Genomic DNA, 15,427 nt, shown 5'->3' with positions numbered 1-15,427 from the left:
TTGAAGTTGTACTCGTAGCCTGCATATTTCTCCATAGTCCACTTGGACGGCCAGAAGCTTCTCAGTGTCACAGCCCCTTGACTTATTTCACATTTTGTTGTGTTAAATCCGCATTAGGGCAATTATTTTGAGATACTAGTTCTATCGTTGACTGTGTCTCCAAGAGGCCGATAGAACAATTCTCATTGTACATGGTACTGGAAAACTATCGCTCAAAACATGTCAAGTCACAGAGTGTTTGTCTATTGGTAATATGAGTGATGGATTTCTAACTCTGTATGAAATGATTTATTACATCTGCTGGTCATTTCAATGTATATGGTGATAAAAGTGTTACTAGATGTAACTGCAGAGTCATTATATCAATAACTAATATGGTTCAGACTTCCCTGTTCACATTACACAGTGGAACAGGTCAAGTGTAGCCCTATTTTGTTGTGTTACAGCCTGAATTTACAATTTATTATATTGAGATTGTGTGTCACTGGCCTACACACAATACACCATAATATCTAAGTGGAATTACGTTTTAAGATATTTTTACAAATTAATTAAAAATGAAAAGCTGGGGCACCTATAGCTAGATGGGTAAAACAAATATACATACATGTATTTGCCTTTGAGCATGGTGATGTTATTAAATACATGTTGGATGGTGTATCAATACATCCAGTCACTACAAAGATACATGCAGGCATCCTTCCTGACCCAGTTGCTGTAGAGGAAGGAAACCGCTCAGTGATTTCACCATGAGGCCAATGGTGACTTTAAAACAATTACAGTTTAATGGCTGTGATAGGAGAGAACTGAGGATGGATCCACAACATTGTACTTACTCCATGATGGGGATCCCGAGTAGTACAGCTGTCTAAGGCACTGCATCTTAGTGCTAGAGGCATTACTACAGACCCTGGTTCAATTCCAGGCTGTGATTGGGAGTCCCATAGGGTGGTGCACAATTAGCCCAGCATCATCTGGGGTTAGGGTTTGGTTTAGGGTAGGCTGTCATTGTAAATACGAATTTGTTCTTAACTGGCTTACCTAGTTAAATAAAGGTTAAAACAACAAACATAAATAACAGAATGAAAAGAAGGAAGCCTGTACAGAATAAATATATTTGAAAACATGCATCCTGTTCGAAATAAGGTGCAAAATAAAAACTTCCAAATATTTGTGAAAGAAATTAACTTTATGTCCTGAATACAAACGTTATGTTTAGGGCATATCCAACAACACATCACTGAGTACCACTCTTCATATTTTCAATCATGGTGGTGGCTGCATCATGTTGTGGGTATGCTTGTCGTCAGCAAGGACTACAGAGTTTTATTTAGGATAAAAAGAAATGGAATAGAGCTAAGCAGAGGAGGAAAACCTGGTTCAATCTGCCTTCCAACAGACACTGGGAGACAAATTCATCTTTCAGCAGGACAATAACTGAAAACACAAGGTCAAATAGACACCGGAGTTGCTTACCAAGATGACATTGAATGTTCTTGAGTGGCTTACTTACAGTTTTGACTTAAATTGGTCTGAAAGTCTATGGCAAGGCTTGAAAATATCTGTCTAGCAATGATCAACAAACAACTTGACAGAGGTTGAAAATTTTAAAAAAGAATGTGCAAATGTTGCACAATCCAGGTGTGCAAAGCTCTTAGAGACTTACCCAGAAAGACACAGCTGTGATCGCAGACAAACGCAATTTTAACATGTAGTGACTCAAGATATATTAGTGTTTATTTGTAATTATTATTATGTTTTTTAAAATTTATTCTTTACAAATGTTAGTATTTTTCTTCCACTTTGAAATGATTTAGTATTCTGTGAACATCCTTGACAAAACAAGACAAATCAATTTAATCCCACCTTGTAACACAACAAAATGTGGAAAAGTCAAGGGGTGTGAATACTTTCTGAATGCATCAAAAAAGGGTTCCACTATGTTTACAACCCTTTTATGGCTTTATACAACCCTTTTTATTGTTCTTTATAGAACCTTTATGGATAATGCTTTCTCAATCTCAACATTTCTTTGTAGAACCATGCTGGGTCTGGTTTAATAGCTATATTATATTGTTTAAATTCCATAGGTTCATTATTGTGTATATTAACAAGCTGAATCAGGTGTGCTAACTCTGGAACAGCTGGAGGTCCTTGAGGAGAGAACTAGGAACTACTGACGAGTCAACGATAGACACAAGAGCATACTTTCACAACACACCGTCACTGGCCTCAGTCATATCAAATATGGAACAGCGCAACACAACAGATTGGATTAACTGCAATCGTCCCCACATTTTAATTATCACTTAAAGATCAGAAAAACACTTTTTTGAAATGCAAAGAACCATTGAAGGGCTCTAAGTGTTCTTTGGATCAGTATGGTTCCACATAGAACCATCACCCTTCCTAAAGAACCCTTGAGGAACCCACATTTTTTGCGTGTAAGGTGGCCAATGTATTTGTATACATTCATACATAACTTAAAATAAAATAAAAACACTGAATGCACTCTGCACTTGACAGTATCACTGATTAATTGAGGTTAAATATTGGCCATGGCCTCAAAGCCGTCTTCAGAGCATTCATATACATAAACATTAAATACATTTATACATACATACCTCCACATGCATAAACATTCATTGAAGTTGCAGGAAATGTATCACCTCTCACCACCCTCAAAAGAGGTAAGGTTTACAGACTGCTCCTCACCATACTGTTAATCATAATTATGATGGCTGCAGGCTGATTTCCCAGAGACAGCAGTGACTTACTTTAGATTTATGTGTGAACACGTGTGGAACATTGGAATTTAGATGTTATCAATCATAGCTTTTAAATATGGAGTTAAGACAAGCCCCAGTCTTCTGCATTTGGACCATTGAGTATGGTTCTATGAATACAGGGACTGCAGGTCCAACAGTGGAGAAGCAATGGTTCAGCCCATAGAATCAGAGAAAATAATAGTCCTTCTATATTACTTCATCAGAGAAAGCCATTCTTATTTTTTTCTGTTCCAATCCTCCCAAAGACAAACACACCGCACATTGGGAGGAGCACAGGGTCAGCTGCAGTGTAGCATGCCAGGAGTTAGCTAGGGGTTAAGTGTCTTGCTCAAGGGCACAAAGGCAGCCAATTGTAGCTTGGTTCTGAAACTAGCAGCCCTCCAGTTGTGGGTTAGTCTCTTCTATTGCCTGGCCCGGGATTCGAACCTTTGGGATAACATAATTGTTTATGCATGGGCGAATGGATCATATAAAACTGCAGTGTTGGAGACAACAACATCAGAAGGAGTCTGTTTATTCTTGAGAGATTAGAGCTCCCACATCTTGAATAGAAATGTGTTTATCTGGTAATGTTATATTGTTATTTAGGAAACAAGTGTCTCATACTTTTGTTTTCTACTGTTTGATCAAATGTTCTCAGAGAAAGATAAAATCCCCGTAAAACAAGGCCTATTCCACAGGGATTAGTTTGGAGCCCGGGGTTGAGGCCCAATGCTATTCTGCACTCCCTATTGTAGGACTTGAACTGTGTGCCACTGTACAGCTTTGGTGATGTATGGAGATGTATAGGAATCACCCTTATCAGAATGTGTTTTGCCGTTTTGTTTTCATAACAGGAGTACTGCTATAAGATGTGTTTTGGGGCATCTCGAGCAACCTGTCTATCTCGAACCATTGATTTATTTCACCTTTATTTAACTAGGCTAGTCAGTTAAGAACAAATTCTTATTTACAATGAAGGCCTAAATTTTATAACACCATCATTTTATAACACCATCATAACTAGTCACATACTAAAAATAAATAGTGTTTAACTTAATTAATTGCAGCAATATGCATCACCTCAATAAAAATAGGATGTAAACATGTAAACAACAGTAGTCCAAAACACAAATGATATTCAGACATTATCCCAAAATGTCAATCAAAATGCATCTTAAACATTCAAAACTGATACTTCACGATGTATTTTCTGTGTTGATATATTTGTGTAAATCGAAAACAGAAGAAGAATGAGGAGGATAATATGTTAAAGGCCTATAGCCTATTGTCTGAAGCCTACTACTATAAGATACCTACTTAATAAGTTATTGCACAACTTGTTTTTCCTCAACTAAAATAATGCTCTTGAATGAAACGGCTATTCAATAAAAATTCAGGAACTTACATGAATGCACATTGTAAAATGTAGTTCAAATCTTCTCGGTTGTCATTCCAAAAGTAGCACAAAAAATATAGGCCTATCAGTGTTTTCATTGTTTTTCGTATCCTACTGATAAATGACTTGGCATTAGGTAAGGTTATTTCTTTTAAAACTATTATTGCATGCTTGTAGCGTATTGAACATACAGGAAGCTTCCGTGCCATGAACAATTATCCGGAAGAATTGTCTGACCGTCGGGCTTTTGTGTGTATACATTTAACAGATTCCCGTTTAGGTTTAGTCTACTTGCCATAAACTTTAATAGTGCTATAAATGGGACTAGCTATATCCGGAAACACGGTGTTTTTACTTTTATGGTGTGCAATGTCGACTCATCCTGCGACATGGCACATGGCCTGCACAGAATCCTGCGACATGGCACAAGATGCAACAAGATGCAACTCGGTGTATGTATATAATTTATTTATATCTTAATCATAGCTGTGGAATTTACAAAATTATCTATCTTTCTTTCTTATCTCACAGAGAGACTAATGATATAGCCTTTGTCTATGTTAAGCGACAAGACTAGATCTATTTGGAATACCAAGAGGATCGAAAACATTTGTAGGCCTGAAAAAATGTAATCAAATATTGTAGGCGTATAGTATACCTAGTGCGAAACAAATCAAACGTGTTTCTCTCCAATATCACCGCCTGCTCTTTTGAATTATCCAAGAAATGTACTCTTCCAACTTTAAATGCCATAAGGCCTGGGCTAGATCTTCACATTACCTCATCTTTATTCGGAACCTTTCTATTTTACAGTATCCCAAAAGAGGCCTGCCTACTGACTTGTTTTGCTCAAATAGGCCTATATCCCTAGTTCCGTCTGATTTTCAGATTTACACTACATTTTCAGCGAATAGGCCTAAATGATTAAATTCACATGTGAAGCTTTTCCAATATTCTATATGTTCTTGGACGGAAAGGCTAAATCAAGCTTTTGGGTGTGGGAAATATCTAACCCTATATGAAGTATTCATGAGAATATGAAAAACGAAAGGATATCATTTTCACACGTTATAGGTCTGTGTCGTTTCTCTAAATTAGGAGTATTGTAGGCCTGTGCATATAGTAGCATATCTTTGAATCGAATGAAGATTGATGAATCGAATTAATTGAACCTGAGCATAAACTTACTATATTGAAGGTGTTGATTGAGGTGCATGGCCTCAAACTATATCTACTTACCTAATAGGCTGTGTGTGTGTGTTTTTGTGTGTGTGTGTGTGTGTGTGTGTGTGTGTGTGTGTGTGTGTGTGTGTGTGTGTGTGTGTGTGTGTGTGTGTGTGTGTGTGTGTGTGTGTGTGTGTGTGTGTGTGTGTGTGTGTGTGTGTGTGTGTGTGTGTGTGTGTGTGTGTGTGTGTGTGTGTGTTTTATTCAATGCCAATGTTCACATTGGTGGATACATTGAGATATTGATATAAAGTAGCATATTGGGGAATACTCTCACATCATTGAGGTGGAACAGGTATTTGCATTGCTTCCGTTTTGCTCTTTATTAAAGAAAATTAAGAAAATATTTAGGTCTATAGAACTTTATCCTTAAGAAGGAGAAAAATACTAGGATGTCCAATACATTCCTAGTTGTTTTGGGGATACATTTACAGCTGAGTAATCAACGTTTACGACTGAATCCATTCTGGGATTGGTTGCAGCGAGCCACGTGACACACCATCTCGGTGAACATGAACTTTATGCTGTTCTCTATTCCTCGGATCTCACGTTATATAAGCAGCTCTCCCAGCAGGGGCTTAGAAATGATATCGCCAATACATTATTTTCCTTCAGTATAGGCTAAATAGCAGTTAAGCTTTTGGATATGGAACGCATTAGGTCTATAGGCTACATTCCCTTCTCGACGTGCTCCTGCCTCGCGGTTGGAAATGGCTTCACGACAGTCACAGCCTTTACCAGCCCCTGTCTACGGTAGCCTATCCTAGAGGAACAATAACCCAACGGTTGCACAAAGAGAGAAAGAGAAAGCAGCGGACAGTAAATTGTGCTGGTTACCAAATTGTTCAATTTAGTTTTTGCTTTTCGATCCGAAGGAAGATTTGGAGACATATGCCATGCGCGGTGTAGCGGCGTAGAGGTCCATTTGCCAGGATCACCGACATACCCTTCCACTGGACCAGTGATCCTGCGTCACGGTCACTACAAACAACTCGGAGAACGCAGATGCGGGTAAGATAGCGATTCCGTGATCCTTCCTCGCTGGCTTGAATCTGGATATGAACCGTATCTGTTAGAAGGGGAAATTTGAGACGTTATGCCATTCAGGCTACATGGTATCAGATAGGTGAGGGGAAAGACATTGGATATGAATGCTAGTGATGTATATTTTGCGTATTCGTGACCTGACCTGCAGGCTAATGTAACCTCAGTTGTTTCCCTATAGTAGGCAAGACTGCCTCCGCTTGTAAATTGATACTTCAGTAGTGCACTGTTCAGAAATGCAATGACGCACCGTCTAGATGTAATCATATGTTATGCTAGAGTGTGGTTTGTTTTGTCGAAGATAGCTTGCCTTGGGTGGGTAAATATTGCGAGAGGATCCACTGGGGGGGACCATGTTGTTTTGTGGTAAGCAGCGCTATGTTCATTTGGGGCTTGAATCTTTCTTTGCCATTCTTCCAGATTATAGAGATGACATTGAACTGTGTTTTGGACACACACACACACACACACACACACACACACACACACACACACACACACACACACACACACACACACACACACACACACACACACACACACACACACACACACACACACACACACACACACACACACACACACACACACACACACACACACACACGCACACACACACACACGACTGTTGTTCACTGCTATTAACAGTGCCCCCTTGTGCCTACCGCTTCCACGGTGGGGGTGAGGGGTAGTGTAGGGGGAGTAGTGGGGTATTTGGTATGGGGGGGGGTATTTTATTAGGATCCCCATTAGCTGTTGCGAGTGAAGCAGCTACTCTTCCTGGGGTCTAAACAAAACATGGAACATGACATAATACAGAACATTAATAGACATGAATAGCTCAAGGACAGAACTACATCTGTTAGTCAGTCTGTAGGCTGGCTGTAACTTATATACCACAATAGTGTGGATATAACTTCATATAGAGCTGAAATATGTGCATACCAAAATGACTGAACCTGTCACCAGCATGCACGCAGCTTGGAATATCGTATGAAATATTTCAACCGTCCCCATTTTGAAATTATGTCTGTATTGGTGGGTTGTGAGACGGCCTATGAGTAGAAAATAAACCTGTTATTTTCTGATACAATAGTAAAGCTGTACACAACAAAAATGATTTAATATTTAATTATATTAACTGAAGGAACACCAGCAACAGCAAACATGGTCAAAATCATAATAACAAAAATATCAATAAATCATTATCAAAATAATCGTCAATATCACATTTCCTATAAACAATCATATGCACACACATAGGGCAGAATCCTTGCTTAAGATATCCACGCCTAACTAGCCTACAACTTGCGCGTAAATCAAATTGCTAAGGTTTACGCACGAGCTTCGTTAAGCTTCCCGCAGGAGATTTTACGCACGAGCGTCATCATTTTTGGATCACCAATAGTCTATACTGAGCTCCATTGGATATAAGCCTTTACCTGTGCATAATTGGTTAAATATTATAAACACTTGTACATTAATTTGCCCTAAATACACATGGCATGCATGCATGTGTAGTGATGGCAAAGCTACGTGATAAGAGGGGGGGGGGGGGTTGTGTTACATATTGTGTCTTTTCTATTTATTTCTATAGCCTAAAGTAAAGCCATTATTGGAAAAATAAGAGCATTTGATCACTTCAGATATTGTATTAGGCTAATTGAAACTACAGCATGTCAATAGACGCGCGAACCTTTTTTTCCCCATGGTTTCCTATTGTGCTTGTCATGGGGGATACATCTTAGCTCTTCAGTGGGTTATCCTTGAGAGAGAGAGAGAGAGAGAGAGAGAGAGAGAGAGAGAGAGAGAGAGAGAGAGAGAGAGAGAGAGAGAGACAGAGACAGAGACAGAGACAGAGACAGAGACAGAGACAGAGACAGAGACAGAGACAGAGACAGAGACAGAGACAGAGACAGAGAAATATCTTTCAAATAAAAAATTCATAACACAGAAGCCATATATTACTAACATGCGAACTCGCTTCCCCAACCCCTTGTAACTAACGTTACACTTCAAAATCTTACATCAACGATTGACCCAACTCACTTGTAAAAATGAAAAGAGTGTATAATATTCCAGATGTCAGTTTGCAGATATAGACTGGCTTTATTAATGCAGAAAATCATTTATTGTTTGTCTGTATTTGGCTGCTTTTTTAAAGGTTTATCAAAAAACCCAATGGATATCATACATTTTTATATTTAGAAAATATAGCAAACGCCTATGGGGTTATTTATATTGGGGATTTGAAACTTATAATATGGCCACGCGCTGTACGGTCAAAGGTTTTAATGTCTATTACACATTGTTATTGAATCAGCAATCAAAATAGAAGATATTTGCTAATTAACATGATTTACGATGTGTTTTAGTCATCTTAAACAGCCTCATCTCTCATTAGCCTTGTGCATAACAGGCATAAAGCCTATACCCCACTGGGCTAAAACTGGTTAAATCAATGTTGTTTCCACGTCATTTCAACCCCCCAAAAAAAAAAAAAAAAAAAAAAATCTGTGATGACGTTGCATCAACGTGGGAAACGAATTGGATTTGGTAAGGGTATTTCGTATTTTTTCTCATCCAACTTTTAACCTAAATCCAATGAAATTGTGAGTTTTTTGTTGTTGTATTTAAGTTAGTTAACAACTCAACCAAATGTAAATCAAAACTAGACGTTGAACTGACTTCTGTGCCCAGTGGGAAGCGAGTAGACATACTCTTTATACCCAATCTCCGCAATATGTTAACATTATCTCATCAAAGTTTGTTCAGAGCTAGCATTGAATATTAACTCCTCATGTTACAGTAAGAGAAAGCGGATACAAAAGCATTGCTTCAGGCCCACATGATCAACACATGTTCCTTTGTGCTTCAAATTGTTGTACATGGAAAACTGAACACTGTACTGTATGTAGCCTTGTCTATAACTCAACATAATTTTGATATTTTCTATTTTATTATGTTGTTACAGCTTAAGATCAAATGTTGCAACCGTAGGCTATTACAACCAACATGCTCTCAGTCTCACTGCAGAAATATACGTTATTGCACATGTGTCAAATTTCGAAGTTGCTCCAAAGTCAAATTTCGAATTGTTTTTGACACCCCGTGTTGCTCCTCCTGATTATAACTACAAGTGTGTGACACCATTATTAGGCCTAATTGGACTGTTCTGGCTTGTTTCATCATTTACTACTACTACTAAGAATGACCATTAAAATAATTATATCGTTTTGAGTAAATTATTAGTATTATTATCGGCAGCAGTAGTGGGCCTAGTAGATAATAGAGTAGTAAGCTACACGCATATAGCCTATGAAGTGCAACAGTGCAGATGTTCCTCTTCAAAGAAATATGGGCCAAACAGGCTCTTTCCTCTCTGCTTCAAAAGCACGTAATTTGTGGGCTGCCATAAACCACTTAGGCATAGGCATACAACTCATTCTCCCAGCTCACATCACTATACCGCATACCAACAGCTCTTGTGAATTATGCAATGGAACTACCACAAACTCCAGGGTATAAAAACAAAAATCATCATAGTTGGTTTATAAACAATTATGTAAAATACTTCGGTCATATAGGGGTAAAATGTACAGAGCCTATAAAGGGTATAAAAAGTGAAATACCGATGAATTGAGTGCAGTCATATCATTGAGGTTCACACTCAGTCATCTCCTCAGTCACAGTTGACAACACATAGAAGTACGTGATGTTGATACATTGTGAGTATTGCTGATTTCGGTCGCGCGCTCGGCTGTATGGCTCTCATCATTTGCTAGAAACCCAGTCTTATGTAGCCCAAGCAGTAGTCCTATACAGTCTGCGACCATTTTGTCTTAGTTGAGTGTAGGAGGAGAATCCTAATTCTATTCACACTATTTATGTAGGCTAGTGAAATGCAAAATGTGAGTATAACGAAAGCAACTTTAATAGAACATTGAATGGGAAGGATATCGGCATATAGGTCTCATTTCGGAGTTATGACGCACTTTCAACTGCCTTTCATTTCCTCAAATAGTTAACACAATAACACACATGTAATACTGTTTACAATTAGAGGTTTTTAAGGTGAAATATTCCTTCTTGGTTTTCCTATTTTTGTTCTCCCTGTTTGCCAGTCTGCGGATGTCACATATGGCCACTAATCCAGTGGGAAACATTTATTGCACCACAGACTTCCTCGTCTTTGTTCTGTCCTCGCTTTTATGGCCTGTTTAGGCCAGAACAGGAGCATAGACCTACATCTGCAAGTTAAAGATTCGTTTTGTTGTAGTCTGTATAGATATCCCCTTGTCAAATACATTTGTATACATTTGTAGTTTCAATACTGTGAAATCTCAATGTATTGTGAATATTATATATTATTACTATTGATTATTGAAAACAATTTGGAAATATCGGCAATGTTTAGCTAATATCGTTCTCTAATCAACGTTTTGTTATCGAATAGCTTGAAGGTTGTTTGAACAATCAAATTAATCAATCTCAATTGATTTAGGTGCAGGTCTGTGTTGAAGCTGCAGATGGAAAAGGCTTTGCAGTAGTCTATTGTTGAATGAACTTTGCCACACACGGAGAACAAAATACTTCAACGTGGAATATTGCTATCCTATCTGCAAGATCATAACAGTTGTGTCGAGTTTGTACCTCATTTTATCCGGGTATTCATTAAATGATTAATGACTCTTGTTAATGATAAATGACTCAATTCCCTCAGTTATGCACGAGCTCATGTCATAGGCCTACATATAACACAATTAAAAGTCTATTTTTTATTTGATTAGATTTATTAGGACCCCCATTAGCCGACGCCAATGGCAACATCTAGTAGTGCTGAGGTCCGACACATAACGAAAAGAACATTACAAACCTAATACTTTACCATTTACATACATATGGTGTAGAGCTAAAGTACTGGGCTATTTCAAAATATACATCCTTGTTTAAGATATAGCCTACATCATGTCACCGATACTAAAATCATATAAATACCGTTCATTTATGTAATATTTGTGTGAAGGCAACACACATAACATATGTCATAACATATATTTAAGCAATAACGCATGAGGGGTGTGGTATATCGACAATATACCACGGCCATGGGCTATACTTCAACACGACGCAACGCCGAGTGCGTAGCGGTAGGGTAGCCTAGTGGTTAGAGCGTTGGACAAGTAAGCGGAAAGTTGCGAGTTCAAACCCCCGAGCTGACATGGTACAAATCTGTCGTTCTGCCCCTGAACAGGCAATTAACCCACTGTTCCTAGGCCGTCATTGAAAATAAGATTTTTTTCTTAACTGACTTGCCTAGTTAATGTTAAAAAAATAAATAGCTGTGGTATGTTGGCCATATACCACAAACTCACCAGGTGCCTTATTGCTATTATAAACGTATTACCAACATAATTAGAACAGTAAAACATTTTTTTATCATTCCCATTCCCATAGCTTTCAGCCAATTCAGGGCTCTAACCACCCGGTTTATAATATGCAATTTGGGACTGATATTACAGTATTTGGTGAGAGAGTATTGTGGTTAGGTGAATAAATACCTAGCTCTAAATGTCTAAAATGTGATTGTATCCGTAAAAGTTCTCTGTGGATACATCCTCTGACATAGCCTGATCAATGCTGTACTCACGGTTGATTGTTGGATTATCGGGATAGAAGGTGGACACGGTTAATAGCGTAGTAACTTTAAATAAAAAATATTCTAGTATTTTTCTTTGAGATTATAATCCAACACATTCGTTTCAGAGGCTCGAGATTTATACATAGAGTTATTTATTGGTGAGCTGGGCAACGTCAGTTGGTTTTATTGCCCATCACAGAGGAGACCCTAAACGCATTCTTAGCATCCCGACCTTCCCCCTAACAATCGGAATGACCAGTTCAGAGCCGAGGCACGATACTTACCTACGTCATGTAATGATTTCATACACGATGTAAATCATGGAAAGAATGTAAGAAATTTTTGCTTCAGCAAAAACACAAGAACCAACAAAGCACGCGAGTTTTATGAGAGTGCTACCGATACATAAACGTCTAAATGTAGAACTCACCCTGAAATGGTGTACAGTGCTCAGGTCAAACAATTACATTATACAAATATACTTGTACAATGTACGTGTTAGTGGCATTTACAATATGCAAAATATGCGCTTGCAAACGACCTTCTCTCTCTCTCTCTCTCTCTCTCTCTCTCTCTCTCTCTCTCTCTCTCTCTCTCTCTCTCTCTCTCTCTCTCTCTCTCTCTCAGACAGATACACATGTCACTTATATGTTTATATTGTCTTGTTTTCTTGCTGAGTAGCAAGACCCACTAACTTCATGCATGTGTTTTCTGACTGTGTTGTTAGAGCTAAAGCTGGTTATCTAAAAGCTACGGTTTCCTTTTAACTCCTTGCTCTCAATTGGTGGGGAAGGGTCAGCTGACATTGTCATATTTTCCCTCTCGGAGCCTCAGCTAAAACACTCGGGTTAGTGCGTCTTACTGGAAATTAATAATATTGAAATCTCAAGGAACCGTCCATTTTACAGAAGCAGATAACGTATAAAAGGAAGGTTTTGCAAAGGTGTGTGAGATAGACAGAGTATAAAGAGAGACGGGAAGGGGGAGCTACTGAGAGAGGGAAGTGAAGAGAAAAAAGACCGATAAAGTGGGGAGAGTTAAAGGAGAGGGTTACAGGCAAGGTATGAATTCGTATTTCGCAAACCCGTCGCTCTCCTGCCATTTATCCGGTGGACAAGATGTTTTGCCAAACGTGTCCCTAAATTCCACAACTTATGACACAGTGAGACATTTTTCCTCGTATGGGGCTGCTGTGAACCAAAATCGAATATACTCCAATCCTTTCTATTCTCCCCAAGACAATGTTGTTTTTGGGCAGAGCCGGGCATCCTATGAGTATGGATCTAATGTGTTTCTTCAAGACAAGGATGGGGGTCTTGCCAGTTGCAGACAAACAAGCAGAGGGCTGAATGCACAAAGCCACAGTGCTCAGGAGTACAGCTTGGATCAAGCCAGAGGAGGATCGCAGGAGCAGAAGGCTAACGTCCAGATATACCCCTGGATGCAGCGAATGAACTCTCACAGCGGTGAGTTTTACTACAACAAATAAATTAAGTAAATGGGTCAGTTTTACGATATGTCTTAGCAACAGAGCAACTTCGTTTTTATGGCCCCATAAAACATCATTGCATCGTCTCGCCCTGGTGAAAGGCCTCCATTCTGAGTATGCGTAACTATTCTATGAGTTGCCCCAAATTGTATGTTTTGTTTAACCTGAATCTTATATATTTAATTTAAACAATTTGCATAAACTATGTATATTTTACAAACAGACGTTGGACATTCATATTACGTATCATGGTTTGGAGAACCGCTTGTTTATTTCACTGCATGCCAGATGCGTTACTACCCGGAGCAGAAATAGGCTATTTTGGACATGAATCGCTGCCATCACATTGTCAGTACCTTTGTAATGTCTAATCTAGATTATGGTGATGAAATAATCTGATATCAGAAAAATGTACAGATTGGCTGTGTGTGTGTGTGTGTGTGTGTGTGTGTGTGTGTGTGTGTGTGTGTGTGTGTGTGTGTGTGTGTGTGTGTGTGTGTGTGTGTGTGTGTGTGTGTGTGTGTGTGTGTGTGTGTGTGTGTGTGTGTGTGTGTGTGTGTGTGTGTGTGTGTGTGTAATCCAACACTTTGTTTACTTTTCTTTTAACTGCACAGGAGTTGGATTTGGATCAGACAGACGCAGAGGACGCCAGATATACTCCCGTTACCAGACCCTGGAACTGGAGAAGGAGTTCCATTTCAACCGCTATCTAACCCGACGTAGACGTATCGAAATAGCAAACGCTCTCTGTTTGACAGAACGTCAGATCAAAATTTGGTTCCAGAACCGTCGTATGAAATGGAAGAAAGAGAGCATTCTAACGTCTACGGTGACAGGGAGTGAATCAATAGGGACCTCCTTGGAGGAAGGAGACGGCGTGGAGAAGGAAGAGGGGGAAAATACAAATAAATGAAAGAAAGACATTTAAAACAAAATCATGAGACTACAACTAAACTACCTAGCCATTCAAGGACCAGAAACTCTAATGCATGATATTATTCTGCTATTTGCCCACCCCCCATCTATGTATCGGTTTGTATCACTTCAACCAATTAACATAGGTCATTCATAGGCATGGTTTACAAACACAATATGCATAAGCATTCCAAATGTGAAGGAAATGCGAAGGAACACTTATTTTGTTTTTGATAATATAGGTATTTGAAGCTTTACTTTCCCATGAATCCCATCGTAATTTTGTGTTGTGCAATATGCATCTAACAAATATCCTGAAATCTCTCATGGGGTGAACAACACTACCTAAATTGTAGATATGCCTGTATATAGTCTATGTACGCTTATGTGTACCCTGTGTAGCTCAAATGGAAGTTCTCATAAAGTGGTACTTACCACTGTTTAGCCTAATAACCGTTTTGGGTTACCCAAGACTACCCAATAAAGAGGTTTAGGTTTGTGAATTTATGTTTGATCATAATTGTGTATCATTGATTAAAATGTTTTCAAAACATGTCCGTCCCTGTCTTTTGTACAATTCTGAGCAACGGGTCATCACAATACAGATCACTAACCTCCACTATAATCCAGATACGACAGTGATGTTGTTTTGCACAATTTGTGTGTTTAGTCTTGCAAATAATGTAATGTATTACAGGTAGCCTGCAAAGTATTAAGTGAATGGCTCTTTCCATGGATGAATATTACTTGCCATATTACTGTTTAAGAAAGCATCCTTATTGTTTCTATAGTCATAGTAGCCAATCCACATGTCCAAATGAAGAAGCAACGGAAACAAGTTTTGGATACCAAAATAAACTCAAACATAAGCCATAAGCCATATTGTACTATAAAGCTGATAGCTAGTCCAACCTTTAGGCAATCGGCCTATAAACAATGGCTTAGAG

General features: G+C 38.7%; 2 protein-coding genes across 10 annotated transcripts in view; both read left to right on the top strand.

Annotated features, from left to right (window-relative positions):
* Positions 1 to 15,427, top strand: part of LOC124032252 (homeobox protein Hox-C5a-like) — a 97,890-nt gene that overhangs the window by 23,637 nt on the left and 58,826 nt on the right. For 7 of the 9 annotated variants that reach the window (XR_006838235.1, XR_006838240.1, XR_006838241.1 and 4 more), the window contains exon 1: positions 5,904 to 6,402. The exons of the other annotated variants lie outside the window; for them this stretch is intronic. The gene's annotated coding sequence lies outside the window, so the exon portion shown is untranslated. Of the gene's footprint in view, positions 1 to 5,903; positions 6,403 to 15,427 lie in introns of those variants that run through there. 9 annotated transcript variants of the gene reach the window in all.
* Positions 12,657 to 15,027, top strand: LOC124032254 (homeobox protein Hox-C6a-like). The gene is made up of 2 exons (XM_046344512.1): positions 12,657 to 13,542; positions 14,180 to 15,027. The coding sequence occupies exons 1-2, from the start codon at positions 13,140 to 13,142 to the stop codon at positions 14,476 to 14,478; spliced, it is 702 nt and encodes a 233-aa protein (XP_046200468.1). The 5' UTR covers positions 12,657 to 13,139; the 3' UTR covers positions 14,479 to 15,027.

Source organism: Oncorhynchus gorbuscha, linkage group LG03 (assembly GCF_021184085.1).
Source record: "Oncorhynchus gorbuscha isolate QuinsamMale2020 ecotype Even-year linkage group LG03, OgorEven_v1.0, whole genome shotgun sequence".
NCBI lineage: Eukaryota > Metazoa > Chordata > Actinopteri > Salmoniformes > Salmonidae > Oncorhynchus > Oncorhynchus gorbuscha.
This window is presented reverse-complemented; position numbering and strand designations above follow the sequence as displayed.